Source organism: Pristiophorus japonicus, chromosome 8, assembly GCF_044704955.1.
Source record: "Pristiophorus japonicus isolate sPriJap1 chromosome 8, sPriJap1.hap1, whole genome shotgun sequence".
Classification (NCBI taxonomy): domain Eukaryota; kingdom Metazoa; phylum Chordata; class Chondrichthyes; family Pristiophoridae; genus Pristiophorus; species Pristiophorus japonicus.
The window spans coordinates 149,713,855-149,737,446 of NC_091984.1; the positions used below are offsets into that span (position 1 = coordinate 149,713,855).

The following is a 23,592-nucleotide window of genomic DNA, read 5'->3' on the forward strand; positions in this document are numbered from 1 at the left end:
TCGGGTTCCGCAGGGCTCAGTACTAGGTCCCTTGCTTTTTGTGGTATATATCAATGATTTCTACTTGAATGTTGGGGGTATGATTAAGAAGTTTGCAGATGATACAAAAATTGGCTGTGTAGTTGATAATGAAGAAGAAAGCTATAGACTGCAGAAAGATATCAATGTACTGGTCAGAACAGTGGCAAATGGAATTGAATCCGGAGAAATGTGAGCTAATGCATTTGGGGAGGGCTAACAAGACAAGGGAATACACAATAAATGGTAGGACACTCAGGAGAAATAGAGGGACCTTGGAGTGCATGTCCACAGATCCCTGAAGGTAGCAGGACATAAGGTGGTTAAAAAGGTATATGGAATACTTGTCTTTATCAGCTGAGGCATAGAATACAAGAGCAGGGAGGCTATGCTTGAACTGTATAAAACACTAGTTAGGTCACAGATAGAGTACTGCGTGCAGTTATGGTCACCACATTACAGGAAAGATGTGATTACACTAGAGCGGGTACAGAGGAGATTCACGAGGATGTTGCTGGGACTGGAGAATTTTAGCTATGAGGAAAGATTGGATCTGCTAGGTTTGTTTTCTTTGGAACAGAGGAGGCTGAGGGGAGACCTGATTGAGGTGTATAAATTTATGAGGGGCCTAGATAGAGTGGATAGGAAGGACCTGTTTCCCTTAGCAGAGGGGTCAACAACCAGGGGACACAGATTTAAAGTAATTGGTAGGAGGTTTAGAGGGGATTTCAGGGGAAATGTCTTCACCTAGAGGGTGGTGGGGGTCTGGAACTCACTGCCTGAAAGGGTGGTAGAGGCAGAAACCCTCACCACATTTAAAAAGTACTTGGATGTGCACTTGAAGTGCCGTAACCCACAGGGCTATGGACCCACAGCTGGAAAATGGGATTAAGCCGGATAGCTCTCTGCCAGCCGGCACAGACACGATGGGCCAAAATGGCTTCCTTCCGTGCTGTAATTTTCTATAAGGTATGATGTAATTGGCTGGATCTAAGGTTATAATAACTGTCCCATTGAACAGTAAGTTAAAGAGATCAAGAACGAAGATCAAGGTTAGGTCATCTTGTTACTGAGACAATGGCCCTTAAATTGCAGTAGAGCTGTTCCTGCAGGCAAACGAAAGAAAAAGAGAAAAAAGATGCGCACTTACAGGTTGCTGCTGCGCCCATTGGAACTTTTGAGCCTGAGGCATCCCATGACTGCGCATCGCAGCACGTGCAATTGGGAATGTGTGCAGGCCAGGATCTGGTGACATCAGCCAATCGGGTGTAATATAGATTCTCATTCATAGTAATAGGAGTTCCTAAACTCCTGTTAAAAATAGAAAATAAACTACATATTTAACATTCATTTAAATTAAAGTTCTTATAAAAAAATGTTCCCAACTTTTTTTTTAAACATTTTTAAAAAATAAACTTACCATAGCCTTAAAATAAACTTACAGTAGTGGAGAGGGTTTTTTTTTTACAATAAAATGTGTTTTTATAACTTTATTTTAAAATGTTTGTGTGTATTTTTAAGCACGAGCCTGTACAACTAAACCTTATGCCTGCTTTTTCAGGCGCAGGATTTTAAAGGACATTTGCCGGGCAAGATATTCGTAAATATCAGAAATCTTGCCCTGCAAGTGTCCTCCCTCCCGATGTGCACGAGATCTGTCAAGCCAGAAACTTGACAGATCGGAAAAGCCGGTTTTCAGCGCATGCTCATTGTGCGCTAAAAAACAACTTTTCCGATGCCTTCCCGGTCCGAAGAAACTTCGTACAGGCTCGGGACGTCGGAATTTCAGGGCCATTGTGTAAAGTCTCCCGCAGCCTTGGCACCTCGTGTTTTGTCTAAGTCTGTCATTTCCTCTAAAACAAATTTAAACGAAAAACGCAGCCTGTAGGACGGTAAACTCCACGCTCTCTCTTGGAGAACGCAACACAAATAGGGCAATGGGGTCAGTGAGAGACATAGGTGAGGTCTCTGAATAGGAGATAATTAAATGATAGCAGTGATGACAGTGTGATAGAAAGAGGCAAAATGAAATTCATTCGGGAAACAAGAGATGCACCCAGAGATGTGATGCTGATGTCAGCTTTGCTCACTCAGATGTAAGAATAATTGTCTCTGACTGTCAGTGACCTTTACATTTATTCCTGTCGCGTCGCTCTGTTCTGTTAATTGTGTTGTGTTCTACTCTCCATGTGGACCAAGGAGGGAATTTCGGAGGCACAAGCACATGTCCATCTGGGAGGCCAGAACCAGCCAACTGAGGAGGCGCATGCAGGTGAGCGGCCGTGAGGCACTGTTCGCCGAGGCCCTGCAGGGACTGGAGCGGGGCAGGTATCGCAGGCACCGTTCCAGGATCTTTGAAGGCGAGAGCCTGCGGCGGCCGGGCGATCAGCCGGCCGACCAAGCTGGAGGGGGAGAGGGCGGCAAGCGAGAGGGCTTCAAGAGCCAGTCGCTGCGCAACAATTGGCAGCCGGCGGGGGAGTGCAAGGACAGCTCCTCGCCCCGGGTGAACGGGGATCAGGAGCGCAGGCGGAACAGGGCGCACGGCCGGGAAACCGGTGAAAGCTTCAGGCTGGACGAACCCTTGCGGGTGAAGAGGAGGTACTGCTCCCTCTACAAGGAAGCGAGGCTGGGGCTGGAGGAGAGCGAGGAGACCAGTCTCGGCAAGCAGGCGGGGCCGCTGCAGCGGCTGCCCGAGGAGCAGAAGGGCGCGCCGTCCGGCCACAGCCCCGAGGAGAAGGGCGTCGGGGAACCGGCCAAGGCGGCCTCGTGGAGAGCGAGGCCACACAGCAGGTCAGCAGCTCTTGCAATCCATTGGGAATGAGAGTCGCCCACTCCGCCGGCAAACGTATTCCGGGCTCTCCCGCCTCCGGCCGCTCCGTCCCGCCACATGGCGACAGGCAGTAATGGCGGCGAATGTACCCACAATCCACTGCCGCCCAGAAAGGACACCACGTGATGTCACCCGGAGCCTGGGCTGGGCTGCAAAAACTGTGGAGAGAGAAACAGAGCCAACGTTTCGGGTCTGTGACCCTTCCTCACAACTGGGAAAGTTTGAGATGGTTTTCTAGCACAGAACTTGAGGCACCGACTGGGAAATAAGCTATTTTAGATCTAGTATTGTGCAACGAGAAAAGGTTAATTAATTAACCTTACAGTAAAGGAGCCCTTAGGGAAGAGTGACCATAATATGATAGGATTTTATATTGAGTGGGAGTGATTGAGTTAAATCCAAAACTAGGGTCTTAAATCTAAACAAAGCAAACTATGTAGGTAGGAGAGGCGAGTTGACGAAGGTAGATTGGGAAACTACAATAAAAGGTATGACGGTGGAAAAACAACATAAGAACATAATAGGAGCAGGACTAGGCCATTTGACCCCTCGAGTCTGCTCCGCCATTCAATAATATCATGGCTGATCTGATCATGGACTCAGCTCCACTTCCCTGCCTGCTCCCCATAATCCTTTACTCCCTTATCGCTCAAAAGCCTATTTTTGCCTTAAATATATTCAATGACCCAGCCTCCACAGCTCTCTGGGGCAGAGAATTCCAAAGATTCACGGCCCTCTGAGAGAAGAAATTCCTCCTCAGCTCAGTTCTAAATGGGCAGTCCCTTATTCTGAGACTGTGTCCCCTAGTTTTAGTTGCCCTATGAGTAGAAACATCCTCTCTGCATCCACCCTGTCAAACCCCCTCATTATCTTATATATTTCAATAAAATCACCTCTCATTCTTCTGAACTCCAATGTGTATATGCTCAACCTATCTTCATAAGTCAACTCCAATATCTCCAAAATCAACCTAGTGAACCTTCTCTGAACCGCCTTCAATGCAAGTATATCCTTCCTTAAATACGGACACCAAAACTGTATGCCGTACTCCATGTGTGGCCTTACCAATACCCTGTACAGTTGTAGCAGGAGTTCCGTGCTTTTATATTCTATCCCCCTTGCAATAAAGGCCAACATTTCATTTGCCTTCCTGATTACTTGCTGCTCTCATTTAAATAATTAATACATAATTAATAGTTTAGAAGATTGAGAGGAGATCTCATTGAACATACACAATTGTTACAGGGCTTGACAGGGTAGATGCAGGGAGGATATTTCCTCTGGCTGGGGAGTCTCGAACCAGGGTCACAGTCTCAGAATAAGGGGTCGGCCATTTAGGACTGAGATGAGGAGAAACCTCTTCACTCAGAGGGTGGTGAATCTCTGGAATTCTCTACCACAGAGAGCTGTGGAGGCTCAGTCCTTGAGTATATTCCGCAGATTGATAGATTTTTGGATATTAAGGGAATCGAGGGATATGGGGATAGTACAGGGAAGTGGAGTTGAGGTAAAAGATCAGCCATGATCTCATTGAATGGTGAACCAGGCTTGAGGGGCTGAATGGCTTATTCCAGCTCCTACTTCTTATGTAACAGATTCTTAAGGAAGTGCAGGCGTAGTGAAAGGGGGAGGGGAGGAAAAAACAAAAGAGAAGGTCTGTGATAGGGTGGAAGGAGAAGAGATTTGAGACAAAAGGGATGATGGGAAAACATGAGATGGTAATGGCACAAGTTAAGAAACATCTCTAACTTTTCCAGTTCTGATGAAGGGTCATCGACCCGAAACATTAACTCTCTTTCTCTCGCCACAGATGCTGCCGGACCCACAGAGTATTTCCAGCATTTTCTTTTTTTGTTTCAGGGATTCCAGCATCGGCAGTATTTTGATTTTTGTCGCAATGGGTCTTGTATGCGTTGCGATCCTGCTATTGGCTGATTCCCCCCCCCCCCCCTTGTTGATTGGAGGAGTGAATGAGAGGTTAATTCTGGGAGACTCCAGGACAAACTGGGAGGCTTGGCAACCCTAGTTTAAAACAAATAAATTTAATATCGGTGGGACTTTCCTGGCTCTGAGCTCCAAAGCCAGAAGAAAAATCATTTGAGCAATTGTAAAAATATGGCTTTTTATAAATATTGGAGATGGGAATAAAGGCTGTTTGACTACTAGTCAATTACCATCCAGTCGAGTATTGAAGAGCCTGTTCGCTTTTCAATCAGTGGGGCAAGGCGGGGTCCTGCGATGATTGACGTGTCGAGCAACCAATAGTAGGAATATGGGGGTGGAGCCCGGTGACGATGGACATGTCGGGTGGCAAATGGTGGGGGAATGTGGAGGTGTGGCCTGGCGATGATGGGCAAGTCGGGCGGCCAAAGGCAGGAGTGTGGAGGCGGGGCCCCACGAGGATGGACATGTCAGGTGACCAATAGCGGGAATGTAGGGGTGGGGCCTGGCGATGATGGACAAGTCGGGCAACCAGTGGCGGGAGTGTGGAGGCGGGGCCCCGCAAGGATGGACATGTCAGGTGAACAATAGCGGGAATGTGGGGGCGGGACCGTTGGAGGCAGGAGGTCATGTGGTGACACCTCCAGGAATATGTCCAACCAGAGTTGACGACCTTAGATAACGTGGCTCGTTATAATGGCATCTAACAGACTAGCCTAGTTAGCATCAGATCCCACTTCACCAGCTGCAATGAGATTGGCTGAAGTCAGTCATGTCTCAATCCTCCCTGTTGAAATGCTGATGGAGAAGAGACATGGACTGTCTATAAACTCGTCTCACATTCTCAGCGAGAAATCTCTTTGTTTCCACTCTTCATTCCCTCTGAGATCTCGACTCTCCTCCAAGTCTGGGCTCTTGTACATCCGCCATTTCCTTCACCCCACCATTGGCGGCCATGCCTTTAGCTGTCTTGGCCCTAAGCTCTGGAATTCCCGCCCCAAACCTCTCCACCACTCTATCGCTCTCCTTTAAAACATTCCTTGACACCTACCTCTTTGATCAAGCTTTTGGTCACATGTCCTAATGTCTCCTACTTTGGCTTGGTGTCAGTATTTGTCCAATTGCACTCCTGTGAAGCACACTATATAAATGCAAGTTGTTGACCCCCTCTGTAGCTGACCAGGGAAGGCTTGATGCCGAGGCTGGATGCATTTCCTAACGTAAGGATTGCTCACAGTGACCAGGGTCACACGCTCACACTTGTATCCATCCAGGGAACACCAAGCTCCCGAGCAGAAAGTTCAGGCCCCAGTTCTTTAACGATGGCCTGTGATTTAACGGTGGGGAGGAGTTTGGGGGACTCGATCCGCACCGATACTGGGCTATTCAGAGGCATGTTAACGAGGTGGGAGAGGGTGGCTGATGTCCCACCTCACATCCCACCCCACGATGTTCGTGGGTAGAGGTGCGGCGAATGAGGGTACGGGGCTCAGAAGAGCCGAGGGCCCAGGGGCAGCACGGGCCAGTTCACACTGCGATATGTGTGCACACTAGGTCCGTGCAGCAGTTGTCCTGGTTAACCCTGGTTAACTGGATAAAGGTCGAGCTCTGTCAAGTCCGTGTGGTGGCTGATGTGCAACAGTCACCACACATTAAAAAAAAATCCCCGCACAGCCATTTTCCACCCCCTCAATTGGAGTTCAGGACTGGAACATTGTGTCCTTCATTGAAACATCTGTGAACTCATGTGGAAGCAAGTCATCCTCGATTGAGGGAACGCCTATGATGATCATTATGGCGCAGACCTTGCTGGGCACCCTAAAGCAGGCACACCATGAACACATGGTGCTATGGCCCGTCCCCAGGACCTTAATCAGCAGCAGAATGTACCAATGTCCTCAGGGTCATGGAGGCAGTCTCCATCAGCCCAGGATTGGTGCTCCTTTCAGCTGTTCAGCACCCCCTGTTGGACAGTGCATTGGTATCCATGCTGGGTGCGGACAGGAATGAGTTCAGCTGCTGTGTCGTCGAATGGCCAAAGAGCCCCTCATAAACCTGCAGTTCAGGATCATGTTGACCACTCAGGGAATAGTAGGCCAGCTTTCAAAAGCAACACACATTTAATGCAGCAAAATGTCTCAAGCCACTTCACAGGAGTGCTACCAAACACAGTTTGACACCGAGCCACATGAGATATTAGGGCAGGTGACCAAAAGCTTGGTCAAAGTGGTAGGTTTTCAGAGAGGTCTTAATGTAGGAGAGTGGTGGAGAGGTGGAGAGGTTTAGGGAGGGAATTCCAGAGCTTGATGCCTGGGGGATCAAATGCCACTAATATAGGGCGAAAGGACTGGGTAATGTACAAGAGGCCAGAATTGGAGGAGCGCAGAGATCTCGGAGGGTTGTGGGACTGGATGGGGTAACAGTGATAGAGGGGGAGGCGAGACCATGGAGGGATTTGGAAACGAGGATGAGAATTTTAAAATCGAGGTATTGCTGGATCAGCAGCTAATGCAGGTCAGCGAGCACAGTGGTGACGGGGACTTGTTTTCAGAGATAAGAGAGGAAAAGGGAAGGCTACAAGAAAAAGGGGGTTGACAGATCTCTTCTTCGCAGAAGTATCTCATTTCAAATTGTCTCCCCACAGCTGCATGAATCAAAAGCTGGGTACAGACATGTGCCTGTCCAGCATGCAAGTGGGGATGGAGAGCACCAAGATCACCGAGAACGACAACGTGGCCAGTGCGAAGAACAGCAAGCTCGACAAGCAGCAGGTCAACGAGCAGACCAGCTTGTTAAACCTGCAGCTAGATCTGAAAAATGCCCCAAGCTCACCGGAGGTGAGGGAGCTGGCCAGCTCCAGGAACACCGATCCGGACAAGGCTCGCGCTCAGACGGAGATCGATCTGGACTGCGAAAACACAGAGACCCCCATGGATTCCCTTGTCGCACCAGGTAGACACGTTTACGCTTTTGAGAGGTGGGATTGAAAAGGCAAGAGCCCTTTGGACCTTTTTCCCCCCCTCCCCCCAAGCCCACCTCAAACAACTCCCACCCCATGAAGCTCATCAGAGTTGGCTCCATAAGAAATAGGAGCAGGAGTAGGTCATTTGGCCCCTCGAGCCTGCTGCACCATTCAATAAGATCATGGCTGATCTGATCCTGGACTCAGCTCCACTTCCCCGCCCGCTCCCCAAAACCCTTTATTCCCTCATCATTCAAAAATCTGTCTATCTCCACCTTAAATATATTCAATGACCCAGCCTCCACAGCTCTCTGGGGCAGAGAATTCCACAGATTTACAACCCTTTGAGAGAAGAAATTCCTCCACATCTCAATGGGCGGCCCCTTATTCTGAGACTATGACCCCTAGTTTTAGTTTCCCCTATGAGTGGAATCCTCTCTGCATCCACCTTGTCGAGCCCGCTCATTATTTTATACGTTTCGATAAGATCACCTCTCATTCTTCTGAACTCCAATGAGTAGAGGCCCAACCTACTCAACCTATCCTCATAAGCCAACCCACTCATCTCTGGAATCAAACTAGTAGTGGGGAAAATGTTGGAATCAATTATTAAAGATGTAGAGCATTTAGAAAGCAGTGACAGGATCGGTCCAAGTCAGCATGGATTTATGAAAGGGAAATCATGCTTGACAAATCTTCAAGAGTTTTTTGAGGATGTAACTATTAAAGTGGACAAGGGAGAACCAGTGGATGTGGTGTATTTGGACTTTCAAAAGGCTTTTGACAAGGTCCCACACAAGAGATTAGTGTGCAAAATTAAAACACATGGTATTGGGGCTAATGTATTGATGTGGATAGTGTCGAAATCTCGACCTCCGAAAAGAATGACTCCGACACTTACAGCTCCGGCAGAAGTTTCTTTAATTTACTTGCTAGCAAGGGGCAGGTCACACTCAGTCAAGGGCTAAGTGAACACCTCCCAAATGGTACAGTTTCACAAGATATTTATACAGTAAAACCCAAGTTATGGCCTCTCCCTGTGTATTGGCTTCGTCTTGGCCATTACTCCATGAGAGTGTGGTAATGAGCTATTACCTGTCTTGCATTGTGTCAGGATTGTTCAGTTTCCTAGTCAGTTATCTGTTTGCATCAAAAAGATGAGGTCTCGACAAGAGATAATGGCTGGTGGTTTGAGTACTTCGAAAAGGGTGGGGTGGCATGAGACTTGTGTCGTATAGACAATAGGAGAGCACCATGGGGGGGGGGGGGGTACTTGTCTCAGCAGGACTTGTCTCCTAGCTGTCTGATGGCCATCCGCCATCTCAAACCAGGTTTAGCTGTTTAAAATAAGAACATAAGAACATAAGAATTAGGAACAGGAGTAGGCCATCTAGCCCCTCAAGCCTGCTCCGCCATTCAATAAGATCATGGCTGATCTGGTCGTGGACTCAGCTCCACTTACCCGCCCTCTCCCCGTAACCCTTAATTCCCTTATTGCTTAAAAATCTATCTATCTTTGACTTGAAAACATTCAATGAGCCAGCCTCAACTGCTTCCTTGGGCAGAGAATTCCACAGATTCACAACCCTCTAGAGAAGAAATTCTTTCTCAACTCGGTTTTAAATTGGCTCCTACGTATTTTGAGGCTGTGCCCCCTAGTTCTAGTCTCCCCCACCAATGGAAACAACCTCTCTGCCTCTATCTTGTCTATCCCTTTCATGATTTTAAATGTTTCTATAAGATCACCCCTCATCCTTCTGAACTCCAAGGAGTAAAGACCCAGTCTACTCAATCTATCATCATAAGGTAACCCCCTCATTTCTCGAATCAGCCGAGTGAATCGTCTCTGTACCCCTTCCAAAGCTAGTATATCCTTCCTTAAGGAAGGTGACCAAAACTGCACGCAGTACTCCAGGTGCGGCCTTACCAATACCTTATACAGTTGCAGCAACACCTCCCTGCTTTTGTACTCCATCCCTCTCACAATGAAGGCCAACATTCCATTTGCCTTCCTGATTACCTGCTGCACCTGCAAACTAACCTTTTTGGGATTCATGCACAAGGAAGCCGGCGCCTCACAACTTGAGCCACCTCGAGGAAATCTCCTCCCTGCCTTTCAGTTCCGCGCGGAGGGGTTTCCTGTACGGGCTGCTTCTGCACACTCTCAACTTTGCCATCCTCGCCGGCCGTCCGGACACGCCATGGCGTACAATATTGCCGTCCGGAGGAGGCGGGGGTCCCCGATGGAGGGCACTCTATGCGGGAGTCCTCCCATTATTCATCGGGGACTTGGCCTGGAGGGTGGTGCACGGAGCAGTGCCGTGCAACAATTTTTAAGCCGGTTCACGGACTCCCAGGCCGCCTGCAATTTCTGTGGTCTGGAAGAGTCCGTGTTCCATGTTTTTATGGAATGCACAAGGTTGCAGCCCCTGCATTATTATTTAAAGGGGCTTCTCCTGAAATTCTGGCTGCACTTCAGTCCCACTCTCCTGATCTTTGGGCACCCTGTGCGGAGGGGAGCGGGTAGGTCCGAGGGCCTCCTCGTAGGACTGCTCCTGGGCACGGCCAAGGGTGCCATCAGCCGGTCCAGGGGGTCGTTCAACCTGACTGCCTGCCTCTCTTCCGCGCGTACATCCGCGCCAGGGTGTCCTTGGAGATGGAGCACGCGGTGTCCACCGGTACGCTCGCGGCCTTCCGCGAGAGGTGGGCACCGGAGGGACTGGAGTGCATCGTCACGCCCGGCAACCAAATTTTAATTTGATTTTATGTTTTAAAGTTTAATTTGTTTTAATTGCTGGTGCTTTTAGTGTCCCCCTCCCCTTTTATAGGGGGCACTGGAGGAAAAAATTTGATTTTAGTGCCCAAAAAAAAAGCAAAAAAAAAGAAAAACACAAAAAAAAAACCACAAAAAAGAAAAAAAAGGGCCTTGTAAATGTCTGGTGTGTCATCCAGGGCGGGTGGCACGGTTTAATGTTTATGTTTTTTCAGGTAAACTCCAAAAGAGTTTCATGCACAAGGACCCCCAGGTCCCTCTGCACCACAGCATGTTGTAATTTCTCCCCATTCAAATAATATTCCCTTTTACTGTTTTTTTTCCCAAGGTGGATGACCTCACACTTTCCGACATTGTATTCCATCTGCCAAACCTTAGCCCATTCGCTTAACCTATCCAAATCTCCTTGCAGCCTGTCTGAGTCCTCTGCACAATCCACTTTCCCACTAATCTTAGTGTCATCTGCAAATTTTGTTGCACTACACTCTGTCCCCTCTTCCAGGTCATCTATGTATATTGTAAACAGTTGCGGTCCCAGTACACACCACTAACCACTGATTTCCAACCGGAAAAGGACCCATTTATCCCGACTCTCTGCTTTCTGTTCGCCAGCCAATTCTCTATCCATGCTAATACATTTCCTCTGACTCCGCGTACCTTTATCTTCTGCAGTAACCTTTTGTGTGGCACCTTATCGAATGCCTTTTGGAAATCTAAATACACCACATCCATCGGTACACCTCTATCCACCATACTCGTTATATCCTCAAAGAATTCCAGTAAGTTAGTTAAACATGATTTCCCTTTCATGAATCCATGCTGCGTCTGCTTGATTGCACTATTCCTATCCAGATGTCCCGCTATTTCTTCCTTAATGATAATTTCAAGCATTTTCCCCACTACAGATGTTAAACTAACCGGCCTATAGTTACCTGCCTTTTGCCTGCCCCCTTTTTTAAACAGAGGCGTTTCATTAGCTGCTCTCCAATCCGCTGGTACCTCCCCAGAGTCCAGAGAATTTTGGTAGATTATAACAAATGCATCTGCTATAACTTCCGCCATCACTTTTAATACCCTGGGATGCATTTCATCAGGACCAGGGGACTTGTCTACCTTCAGTCCCATTAGTCTGTCCAGCACTACCTCCCTAGTGATAGTGATCATCTCAAGGTCCTCCCTTCCCACGTTCCTATGACCAGCAATTTTTGGCATGGTTTTTGTGTCTTCCACTGTGAAGACGGAAGCAAAATAATTGTTTAAGGTCTCAGCCATTTCCACATTTCCCATTATTAAATCCCCCTTTTCATCTTCTAAGGGACCAACATTTACTTTTGTCACTCTTTTCCATTTTATATATCTGTAAAAGCTTTTACTATCTGTTTTTATGTTTTACGCAAGTTTACCTTCGTAATCTATCTTCCTTTTCTTTATTGCTTTTTTAGTTATTCTTTGCTGTTGCTCAAAATTTTCCCAATCCTCTAGTTTCCCACTAACCTTGGCCACCTTATACGAATTGGTCTTTGATTTGATACTTTGCTTTATTTCCTTGGTTATCCACGGCTGGTTATCTCTTCTCTTGCCGCCCTTCTTTTTCACTGGAATATATTTTTGTTGCGCATTATGAAAGAGCTCCTTAAAAGTCCTCCACTGTTCCTCAATTGTGCCACCGTTTAGTCCTTGTTTCCAGTCTACTTTAGCCAACTCTGCCCTCATCCCACTGTAGTCCCCTTTGTTTTAGCATAGTACGCTCGTTTCTGACACAACTTCCTCATCCTCAATCTGTATTACAAATTCAACCATATTTTGATCACTCATTCCGAGAGGATCTTTTACGAGGAGATCGTTTATTTTTCCTGTCTCATTACACAGGACCAGATCCAAAATGGCTTGCTCCCTTGTAGGCTCTGTTACATACTGTTCTAAGAAACAATCCCGTATGCATTCTATGAATTCCTCCTCCAGGTTAACCCCTGCGATTTGATTTGACCAATCGATATGTAGGTTAAAATCCCCCATAACTACTGCCGTTCCTTTTTCACATGCCTCCATTATTCCCTTGATTATTGCCCGCCCCACCATGAAGTTATTATTTGGGGGCCTATAAATTACGCCGACCAGTGACTTTTTCCCCTTACTATCTCTAATCTCCACCCACAATGATTCAACATTTTGTTCATTGGAGCCAATATCATCCGCACAACTGCCCTGATATCATCCTTTATTAACAGAGCTACCCCACCTCCTTTTCCTTCTTGCCTATCTTTCTGAATCATCAGATACCCCTGTATGTTTAATTCCCAGTCTTGGCCACCTTGCAATCATGTTTCTGTAATGACCACCAAATCATACCCATTTGTAATGATTTGTGCCGTCAACTCATTTACTTTATTTCTAATGCTGCGTGCATTTAGGTAGAGTGTTTTCATCCTAGTTCTTCAACCATGATTTTTAGTTTTTACCCCTCCTGCAGCCCTTTTATATTCAGTGGCCCTTTTTGTTTCTTGCCTTTGGTTTCTCTGCCCTCCACTTTTACTCATCTCTTTTCTGTCCTTTGTTTTTGTCTCCTTTTTGTTTCCCTCTGTCTCCCTGTATTGGTTCCCATCCCCCTGCCATATTAGTTTAGCTCCTCACCAACAGCACTAGCAAACACTCCCCCTAGGACATTGGTTCCGTTCCTGCCCAAGTGCAGACCGTCCGGTTTGAACTGGTCCCACCTCCCCCAGAACCTGTTCCAATGCCCCACGAATTTGAATCCCTCCCTGCTGCACCACTGCTCAAGCCACATATTCATCTGTGCTATCCTGCGATTCCTGCTCTGACTAGCACATGGCACTGGTAGCAATCCCGAGATTACTACTTTTGAGGTCCTACTTTTTAATTTAACTCCTAGCTCCTTAAATTTGTCTCGTAGGACCTTATCCCTTTTTTTACCTGTGTCGTTGGTACCAATGTGCACCACGACAACTGGCTGTTCTCCCTCCCTTTTCAGAATGTCCTGCACTCGCTCGGAGACATCCTTGACCCTTGCACCAGAGAGGCAACATACCATCCTGGAGTCTCGATTGCGGCCGCAGAAACGCCTATCTATTCCCCTTATGATTGAATCCCCTATCACTATCGCTCTCCCACTCTTTTTTATGCCCTCCTGTACAACAGGGCCAGCCACGGTGCCAAGCTGACTGATAAAATGCAGAAAGTTCTGGAAGGACCAGGACTCCATTTTGTTGTATATATATTGCAAAGGGCACACAAATACCGTATGGTATCAGCTTAGATAAAAATACATTTCCACATTCCCCCATTTTGTCCTTCACAAGGACAACTTAATTCATTCTGATCTTGTACAGTCTCTCCATTTCCATTTCCACACAAGAGCCTTCAGCAGTTGTCGCTCTCCATAACTCTAGCCGTGGTCTCGGTAGGTAACATCGTTTCTCCCACCCTTCACCTGGGGCTTTGTTATGGACCGTTGTCCAGCCAACGGTTGCTATCTTTCTCCCATCAGTGGGATTAGTTGTGGCCTGCCATTTAGTCATATGGGAACACTTGCTGCGTCCCATTTCTGGTCCTTTAGTCTCATTACTCACTAGGCATATTATACCTTCAGGATTTCCTATTCTGGGAGTAATGCTTAGGAAGGGAGGCTGATGGTTATTATCATAATTGGGCTGGTACCATCCCTGGAAGGCTGTAAGTTTATACCCTGCCGACCTCCCTTCTGTTTGTTCCTTCATTTCTGGCCCCTTAGTTAGGTTTGTCCTATTTTGCACTGTCAACCATTCTACCATTTCTGATTCGTTAAAGGGGACAGATCTCAGGGGAATACCCCCTTCGGAGTGGACAGGTACATGGGAACATATCCAACAACTCGACAAGTTTCTTTCTTGAGCATACCTATGACTCAGTGCCATAAATACGTTTACTTGCAATTCCCTTCGGTGGCGGGTCTGTACCTCTGGTGTAATCAATAATGCAAAGTAAAACCCTGTCAAGCCCAGCACCATCAGTCCCCATAGTCCATACAGTTCCTTATTCAGTCTTCCTTTTTCTCTTCCTCTGGTTCCTTCTTCCCTGCCTTCTGGTCGGGTGCCCGTTTGCAATGGGATGCATGGATCCATGTTAGTCTTTCCTTTACCTTGATTGCAGTATTGGTCGCCAGCAAGACCTGGTATGGTCCTTCGAATCTTGGCTGTCGACTGCTTTTTCTTTTAAAAATCTTGATGTAAACGAATTCCCCTGGCTCCAGGTTATGAAACTTCCCTTCCGCTGGCTTGACTTGAGCTTCCTTTACCTGTGAATGAAAGCTGGAAATACATTTGGTTGGTGCAATACAATAATTCAACATATTTTCCTCCATTTTGTGGATGTCCATTTGTTTTGCAGTAAATGGTGCTGTAAAAGGTAGTCGTTGGGGACGTCCCATAACTATCTCATGCGGTGACAGGCCTGTTGTTCTGTTGGTTGCAGATCGCATTACCATCAAAGCTAAGGGCAGCAGTTCTGTCCATTTCAGTCCAGTGTCATTGCATAGTTTTGCCAGCTTATTTTTAAGCATTCCATTATATCTTTCAACAAGTCCAGCTGATTGTGGATGATAACTGCAATGAAAACGTTGATTAATCTGCAAAGCTTTACACATTTCTCTTATAACAGTTCCCGTGAAATGTGACCCGTTACCACTAGAAAGCTTAGCAGGGATTCCGAAGCGCGGTACGATTTCCTTTAACAAACATTTAGCAACAGTAGTGGCATCGGCCTTTTTACATGGAAAGGCTTCAATCCATCTAGAGAACACATCTACAATACCTAATACATACTTGAATCCCATACACACAGGTAATTCAATAAAATCCATTTGTAAATGTACAAAAGGCCCGACTGGATTTGGGTGGGAGGCAGATTCTACTTTTTCCGTCTTACCCGGATTCATTGTCTGACAGGTAACACAATTTTCACAGATTTGTTTTGCAATTGCCGAAATACCTGGTGCATATAATCTGCCAATCCCCCTTTGCCTGCATGTGTGAATGTATGAACACATCGGGCTATCCGTGGAAGTAAGGATCTGGGCACCACCACACGGCCGTCGTGGTGAACCCATATTCCTTCTGGATTTTTATAACATTGATCCTTCGTCCAGGTCACCACCACCTCCAAAGTGGCCTGTGTCTGAAAGGTCAGCACGTCATTAATAGTGGGTGGAGGGTCTGAGCAATTATAAGGTTCGGATTTGATAACAGTTCAACTTCATATTTAGCGGTTCTTGCGGAGGTTCGGTGTTGGGTGGCACATTTAGTAAGTAAAATCTCGACAGAGTGTGGGATGTACAAAATGGTCTGATGATTTAGAGTTATTGTCTGAGCCTGTTGCATAGCATAATAAGCTGCTGCCAGCGAAGGAAGACATCCTGGTAGTCCGCGTGCCACTGGGTCTAGTTGGGTACTGAAATACGCTACCGGTCACTGCCTGTCCCCATGTAACTGAGTCAAAACAGATTGTGCAAAACCCGATTTTGTGATGCACAAATAAGTTGAATAGCTGAGTGTAATCTGGTAATCCCAAGGCTGGTGCTGAAATGAGGGGCTGCTTAAGACTCTGGAAAGCATTCCGGGATACTTCATTCCAAATCCTTCTTGAAGCATTGTGAGAATATAGTAGATTCATTCACAGCTCGTAGGTCTTGGACAAACCTCCTTTTGTGTGGGCTTCTGAACTGGAAGAATCGGTGTGTTACACGGACTTCTCATTTATGCTTATAGTGATTCACAGATCACAGAATGTAAAGTACTTGTTTTCTAATCTTATTAAAAGGCTTCCAAACCCAAGATTTTTCCAATACACCCAAAATGTTGATCAAGGAGATCACCTGAAATATCTCAAAATCCCAATTCAGCTATTGTACTGCCACTCTTTATCAAAAAAAACAAATCGTCTTACTGAGCTAGAAGCTTTTGTACCAAGATTTTACACTAAGGACAATGAGAGTGTACTCCCCCAGCCTGCACCTCGAGAGACCCACAAAGGCTTTTTTTTAACAAAAAGGCATTACAACTTTTAACCACCGGGACCATGTCTCAACAAACCTATCCTTTGTGCATTTCCTAGCTCCGTAACTTCTCATCCGAATAAATCCACACCTGCACTTCTAACTTAAAATGTCTTAAACTTCCCACATACAGGACAACACTATGAAGGGTTAAAAAACTTCACTTTGTTTGAAAAAGTGGGTGGAGCTAAAACAAACAGGCAGCTCCACAACCTTTCCATACAGGTTTCCAGACACAAGAAAAAACACAGAAGCACTCTCATTCAAAGACAAGACATTCACGCACTCTCATTCAAAGACAAGACATTCACAAAAGTCTCTCTCCATTCAATAAAGCTTTTTTTTTTGGCTAGCTTTATTTTTATTTTGAATCCATACGTCACTATCAGGTTCTCTTTTTTACATTTGATTTACTTCCTCTGTTAATTTTACATGGGCTTGAAGAATCGGAACCCAGGCCTTTTCTATTACTTTCCTTTTTTTTTCCTCTTCTACCTGGATCTCTGTTTATAAGACACTCCTCTAGGCATGTTGTTCTCTCTAAATTAATGAACCATCGGGTGGAAATGGCCTGTTTTCACCCTTAGTCCATTTTACCCATTCTCTTAGGTGGTCAATTGAAGACTGACCACAATTCTGGAGCATAAAATGGGCTGGGGTCCCTTTTGGTGGTGGTTTACTTGCTCCAGCCCCCATTCTGGATGATTAAGATTTTCCACAGTTTCTGATCTCACAATCCTTTCGGCCAACCGAGTTCTCTACGCCCACTTCTCCTGGCCGTTACGTGGCCTGAAAAGGCTCTTAATTCGCGCTCAGTCTGGGTGTGTGAGATATGTTGGCACGAACCAACCGTAGTTGATCAATCAGTTACTGTTTCTTTTCTTAATCAATCCTTGTTTTTTGTTTCCCGAATCACAATTTTCCCTAGTGACTCTTCCCGTTTCTCTAATGGCAATGTCGCACAAAGGTATTGCACACAACAGTATAACAAGGACAACTAGGACAAACAATATTCACGCAAGTACACAAATCATAACCTTACACTCTATCAAAACAAATAATCAATTCTCAGTCTGCGTTGTACGCCACTACAGACCAAGTCCTTAACTTATCCTAATAAAACTTATAAAACTGATAAAACTTATGGTTCCATACCCTAACTCTTATCACATAAGAACCTTCGATCGATTAGCGCTTTTTTTTCCTAATCTTATCACATAAGAACCTTCAGGAACCTTTTTCGATCGACTAGCGCTGTTTCTACCTTACCTACTGAAACCTTCCCCGGGCTGTTTCGAGATTTTTCCAGAACCCGTTCTCTTCTACTTATGAGCTGAGAAAGAAGTGGTTATAAAAACATAACTTTAGCTTTTAAATGTCGAGTCTCGTAGATTGCAGTACCTCCCCTGTGGACAACAGATTACATATGCGATTCAACAGTGAAGAAACCTCTTGTGAGCAAAAGGCTCACCTTGTTTTGGCCACTGAAGCCTTTCACCGGAGAGGCACTATGCCTGTATCCGTTTTATTCACAGGACAGAGAGTATGCATCTCGTGGAACCTCCAAGAAGTAACTGTCGAAATCTCAACCTCCGAAAAGAATGACTCCGACACTTACAGCTCCGGCAGAAGTTTCTTTAATTTACTTGCTATCAAGGGGCAGGTCACACTCAGTCAAGGGCTAAGTGAACACCTCCCAAATGGTACAGCTTCACAAGATATTTATACAGTTAAACCCAAGTTATGGCCTCTCCCTGTGTATTGGCTCTGTCTCGTAGTCAGTGAATACAGATAAAGAGTTAATTACTACATCCTTGTCCTGACATGGTTTCCAGATATTTCCTTTTGTCAGGGTTATTAGTTGGCCAGCCGGCCATTACTCCATGAGGGTATGGTAATGAGCTATTACCTGTCTTGCATTGTGTCAGGATTGTTCAGTTTCCTAGTCAGTTTATCTGTTTGCATCAAAAAGATGAGGTCTCTACAAGAGATAATGTCTGGTGGTTTGAGTACTTCGAAAAGGGTGGGGTGGCATGGGACTTGTTTCGTATCGACAATAGAAGAGCACCATGGGGGGGTACTTGTCTCAGCATGACTTGTCTCCTAGCTGTCTGATGGTCATCAGCCATCTCAAACCAGGTTTAGCTGTTTATGCAAGCTGACTGCTAAAATGCAGAAAGTTCTGGAAGGACCAGGACTCCATTTTGTTACATATATATATTGCAAAGGGCACACAAATACCGTATGGTATCAGCTTAGATAACAATACATTTCCACAATAGAGGAATGGCAGACAGGAAGCAAAGAGTCGGGATAAACGGGTCCTTTTCAGAATGGCAGGCAGTGACGAGTGGGGTACTGCAAGGTTCAGTGCTGGGTCCCCAGCTATTTACAATATACATTAATGATTTAGACAAAGGAATTGAATGTAATATCTCCAAGTTTGCATATGACACTATGCTGGATGGCGGTGTGAGCTGTGAGGAGGATGATCAGAGGCTGCAGGGTGACTTGGACAGGTTCGGTGAGTGGGCAAATGCATGGCAGATGCAGTATAATGTAGATAAATGTGAGGTTATCCACTTTGGTGGCAAAAACAGGAAGGCAGAATATTATCTGAAGGATGATAGATTAGGAAAAGGGGAGGTGCAACGAAACCTGGGTGTCATGGTACATCAGTCATTGAAAGTTGGCATGCAGGTACAGCAGGCGGTGAAGAAGGCAAATGGCATGTTGGCCTTCATAGTGAGAGGAATTGAGTACAGGAGCAGGGAGGTCTTACTACAGTTGTACAGGGCCTAGTTGAGGCCACACCTTGGATATTGTGTACAGTTTGGGTCTCCTAATCTGAGGAAGGACATTCTTGCCATTGAGGGAGTGCAGCGAAGGTTCACCAGACTGATTCCCGGGATGGCAGGACTGACATATGAAGAAAGACTGGATCAACTAGGCTTATATTCACTGGAATTTAGAAGAATGAGAGGGGATCTCATAGAAACATATAAAAATCTGACGGAATTGGACAGGTTAGATGCAGGACGAATGTTCTCGATGTTGGGGAAGTCCAGAACCAAGGATCACAGTCTAAGGATAAGGGGTAAGCCATTTAGGACCGAGATGAGGAGAAACTTCTTCACCCAGAGAGTGGTGAACCTGTGGAATTCTCTACCACAGAATGTTGTTGAGGCCAGTTCGTTATATATATTGAAAAGGGAGTTAGATGTGGCCCATACGGCTAAAGGGATATGGAGAGAAAGCAGGAATGGGGTACTGAAGTTGCATGATCAGCCATGATAATATTGAATGGTGGTGCAGGCTCGAAGGGCTGAATGGCCTACTCCTGTACCTATTTTCTATGTTTCTATGTTTAGTTCACTGAACAGCCTCCAATACAAGTATATCCCTCCTTAAATACGGAGACCAAAACTATACACAATATCCAAGGTGTGGCCTCAACTAGGCCCTGTACAATTGTAGCAGGACTTCTCTACTTTTATATTCTATCCCCCTCTATCTGTTCAGACTCATGGGTCGAAGTGACAGATTCTTTGTGCTGTGCTGGTGGTCTGAGAGTAGCTCACCTCTCACCGTCTCACCGTCTCACCAACCTGTATGTGACGACAGCCAGAGATTGAATCCCAACCAGTACCTTAACACACTGGCACTGCTCAGCGACAGCTGCCCAGGGATACTGTAAGCTGTAGAGCAGGTTCATGTCTCGACTGATGGATGGAAGCCTCCTCCATCTGCTACCTATCAGAACCCGCAGTTCAGGACCGTCTCCATCCGGTTACCAATAGGGGTGATAACACTGCAATAGGTTGCCCGTACTTGGCACCAATTGACAATCACACATGGCCTGGCATCAGGAAAGTAGCAATGGTGTGTGTCGGCTTCCCTTCTGTAGTTGGCTCTTCAAAGCTAGGAAGAGAGGAGTCCTGTGGGTGTTATATGAACAAAAATCGTAAATTAAAAATAATATTTTGACAATTTTGCTAAATATAGTAATCAGAGCAATGGAGGCAGTGAAGATAAGTTTTCACTCTATCTAACCCATATGGTACCTGCCCTGGGAGAGTGTTGAGGGAGCTTTACTCTGTATCTAACCCGTGCTGCACCTGCCCTGGGAGTGTTTGATGGGACAGTGTAGAGGGAGCTTTACTCTGTATTTAACCTGTGCTGTACCTGCCCTGCAAGTGTTTGATGGGACAGTGTAGAGGGAGCTTTACTCTGTATCTAACCATACGGCACCAGCCCTGGGAGTGTTTGATGGGACAGTGTCGAGGGAGCTTTACTCTGTTTCTAACCATACGGTACCAGCCCTGGGAGTGTTTGATGGGACATTGTAGGGGGAGATTTACTCTGTATCTAACCCATGTTGTACCTGCCCTGGGCGGGTTTGATGGGACAGTATAGAGGGGGCTTTACTCGATATCTAACCCGTGCTGTACCTGCCCTGGGAGTATTTGATGGGACAGTGTAGAGGGGGCTTTACTCTGTATCTAACCCATGCTGTACCTGCCCTGGGAGGATTTGATGGGACAGTGTCGAGGGAGCTTTACTCTGTATCTAACCCGTGCTGTACCTGCCCTGGGAGGGTTTGATGGGACAGTGTAGAGGGGGCTGTACTCGGTATCTAACCCGTGCTGTACCTACCCTGGGAGTGTTTGAAATTGAAGAGTAGAGGGAGATTTACTGTCTCTAACCTAACTATAGCAGGTTAGGACCATGGGAACTGGATGGTGGAAGCCATCAGTGGGGTAGAATTCCATGGGCACCATTCAAAGAAGAGCAGGGGAGTTCTCCCCAGTGTCCGGGAGCGTCTTCTCGTGAAAACATCCCGAAAAGAGATGATGTGGTTATTATCACATCGCTGTCTGTGGGATCTCGGTGTGCACAAATGGGTTGTCCCACATCCTACAACACTTAATCATTATTTAATGCAAAGTGATGTGAGATGTTCAGAGATTGTGAGAGGCATCAAATAAATGCAATTGTTTGTCTATACCGGGCAATTTATTTCCCCACCAGTGGAGGAGATAAGGCATAGAAAGATGGCTATCAGAGACAGTTCCAGTCATTTAAACCAGGGGAACAGGAGGATTTAACACAGGTCAGAATATTTGAAGGGATACACACTCCATCATCTGCCCCAATGGTTGCACCTATTCTCACTAAAGTTATCACAGAATCATTTGCGATGGCAGTGGATGGAATATCTGCTCGTGACACATTCACAGCCTATCAAATACCAAACTCCAAACTCAAGTCAAAAAAACTAGTTCCCCATTTGATTAAATGGACAGGACAACGCTCCCTTCTCAACATCCTTTTCAAAACAATTATCCAGTGTTACCTCCTCTCCTGAAGGTGCTGACTCTCGCTGGGGAACAGTTCCCTGGGCCCCACTCCCCTCCTCTCCTGAAGGTGCTGACTCTCACTGGGGTATATTCCATGGGCCCCACTCCCGTCCTCTCCTGAAGGTGCTGACTCTCACTGGGGTATATTCCATGGGCCCACTCCCGTCCTCTCCTGAAGGTGCTGACTCTCACTGGGGTATATTCCCTGGGCCCCACTCCCCTCCTCTCCTGAAGGTGCTGACTCTCACTGGGGTATATTCCATGGGCCCCACTCCCCTCCTCTCCTGAAGGTGCTGACACTCACTGGGGTATATTCCATGGGCCCACTCCCCTCCTCTCCTGAAGGTGCTGACTCTCACTGGGGTATATTCCCTGGGCCCCACTCCCCTCCTCTCCTGAAGGTGCTGACACTCACTGGGGTATATTCCATGGGCCCACTCCCCTCCTCTCCTGAAGGTGCTGACTCTCACTGGGGTATATTCCATGGGCCCACTCCCCTCCTCTCCTGAAGGTGCTGACTCTCACTGGGGGACAGTTCCCTGTGTGCTGTTCCTACTCCCAGCAGGAACCATGGCCTGCTCTTCCCTCTCTTGCCCGAATGAGACCCATACAGACCGAGGACGCAGCCTGGCACCTTTTGGAAACTCAGCGGACAGACTAACTGAGCCATTCCTGGTGCCGAACCTGATTGGTCCATTTTAGAAACATAGAAACATAGAAAATAGGTGCAGGAGTAGGCCATTCGGCCCTTCTAGCCTGCACCGCCATTCAATGAGTTCATGGCTGAACATTCAATTTCAGTACCCCATTCCTGCTTTCTCGCCATACCCCTTGATCCCCCTAGCAGTAAGGACCTCATCTAACTCCTTTTTGAATATATTTAGTGAATTGGCCTCAACAACTTTCTGTGGTAGAGAATTCCACAGGTTCACCACTCTCTGGGTGAAGAAGTTCCTCCGCATCTCGGTCCTAAATGGCTTACCCCTTATCCTTAGACTGTGACCCCTGGTTCTGGACTTCCCCAACATTGGGAACATTCTTCCTGCATCTAACCTGTCTAACCCCGTCAGAATTTTATATGTTTCTATGAGGTCCCCTCTCATTCTTCTGAACTCCAGTGAATACAAGCCCAGTTGATCCAGTCTTTCTTGATAGGTCAGTCCCGCCATCCCGGGAATCAGTCTGGTGAACCTTCGCTGCACTCCCTCAATAGCAAGAATGTCCTTCCTCAGGTTAGGAGACCAAAACTGTATACAATACTCCAGGTGTGGCCTCACCAATGCCCTGTACAACTGTAGCAACACCTCCCTGCCCCTGTACTCAAATCCCCTTGCTATGAAGGCCAACATGCCATTTGCTTTCTTAACCGCCTGCTGCACCTGCATGCCAACCTTCAATGACTGATGTACCATGACACCCAGGTCTCTTTGCACCTCCCCTTTTCCTAATCTGTCACCATTCAGATAATAGTCTGTCTCTCTGTTTTTACCACCAAAGTGGATAACCTCACATTTATCCACATTATACTTCATCTGCCATGCATTTGCCCACTCACCTAACCTATCCAAGTCGCTCTGCAGCCTCACAGCATCCTCCTCGCAGCTCACACTGCCACCCAACTTAGTGTCATCCGCAAATTTGGAGATACTACATTTAATCCCC

General features: G+C 46.5%; 1 protein-coding gene across 1 annotated transcript in view; it reads left to right on the forward strand.

Moving 5' to 3' along the window:
- Nucleotides 1–23,592, forward strand: part of LOC139269184 (probable voltage-dependent R-type calcium channel subunit alpha-1E) — a 450,230-nt gene that overhangs the window by 408,771 nt on the left and 17,867 nt on the right. Inside the window, 2 exon segments of the mRNA XM_070888276.1 lie at nt 2,218–2,808; nt 7,434–7,741. Coding sequence (XP_070744377.1) covers nt 2,218–2,808; nt 7,434–7,741 — 899 coding nt within the window.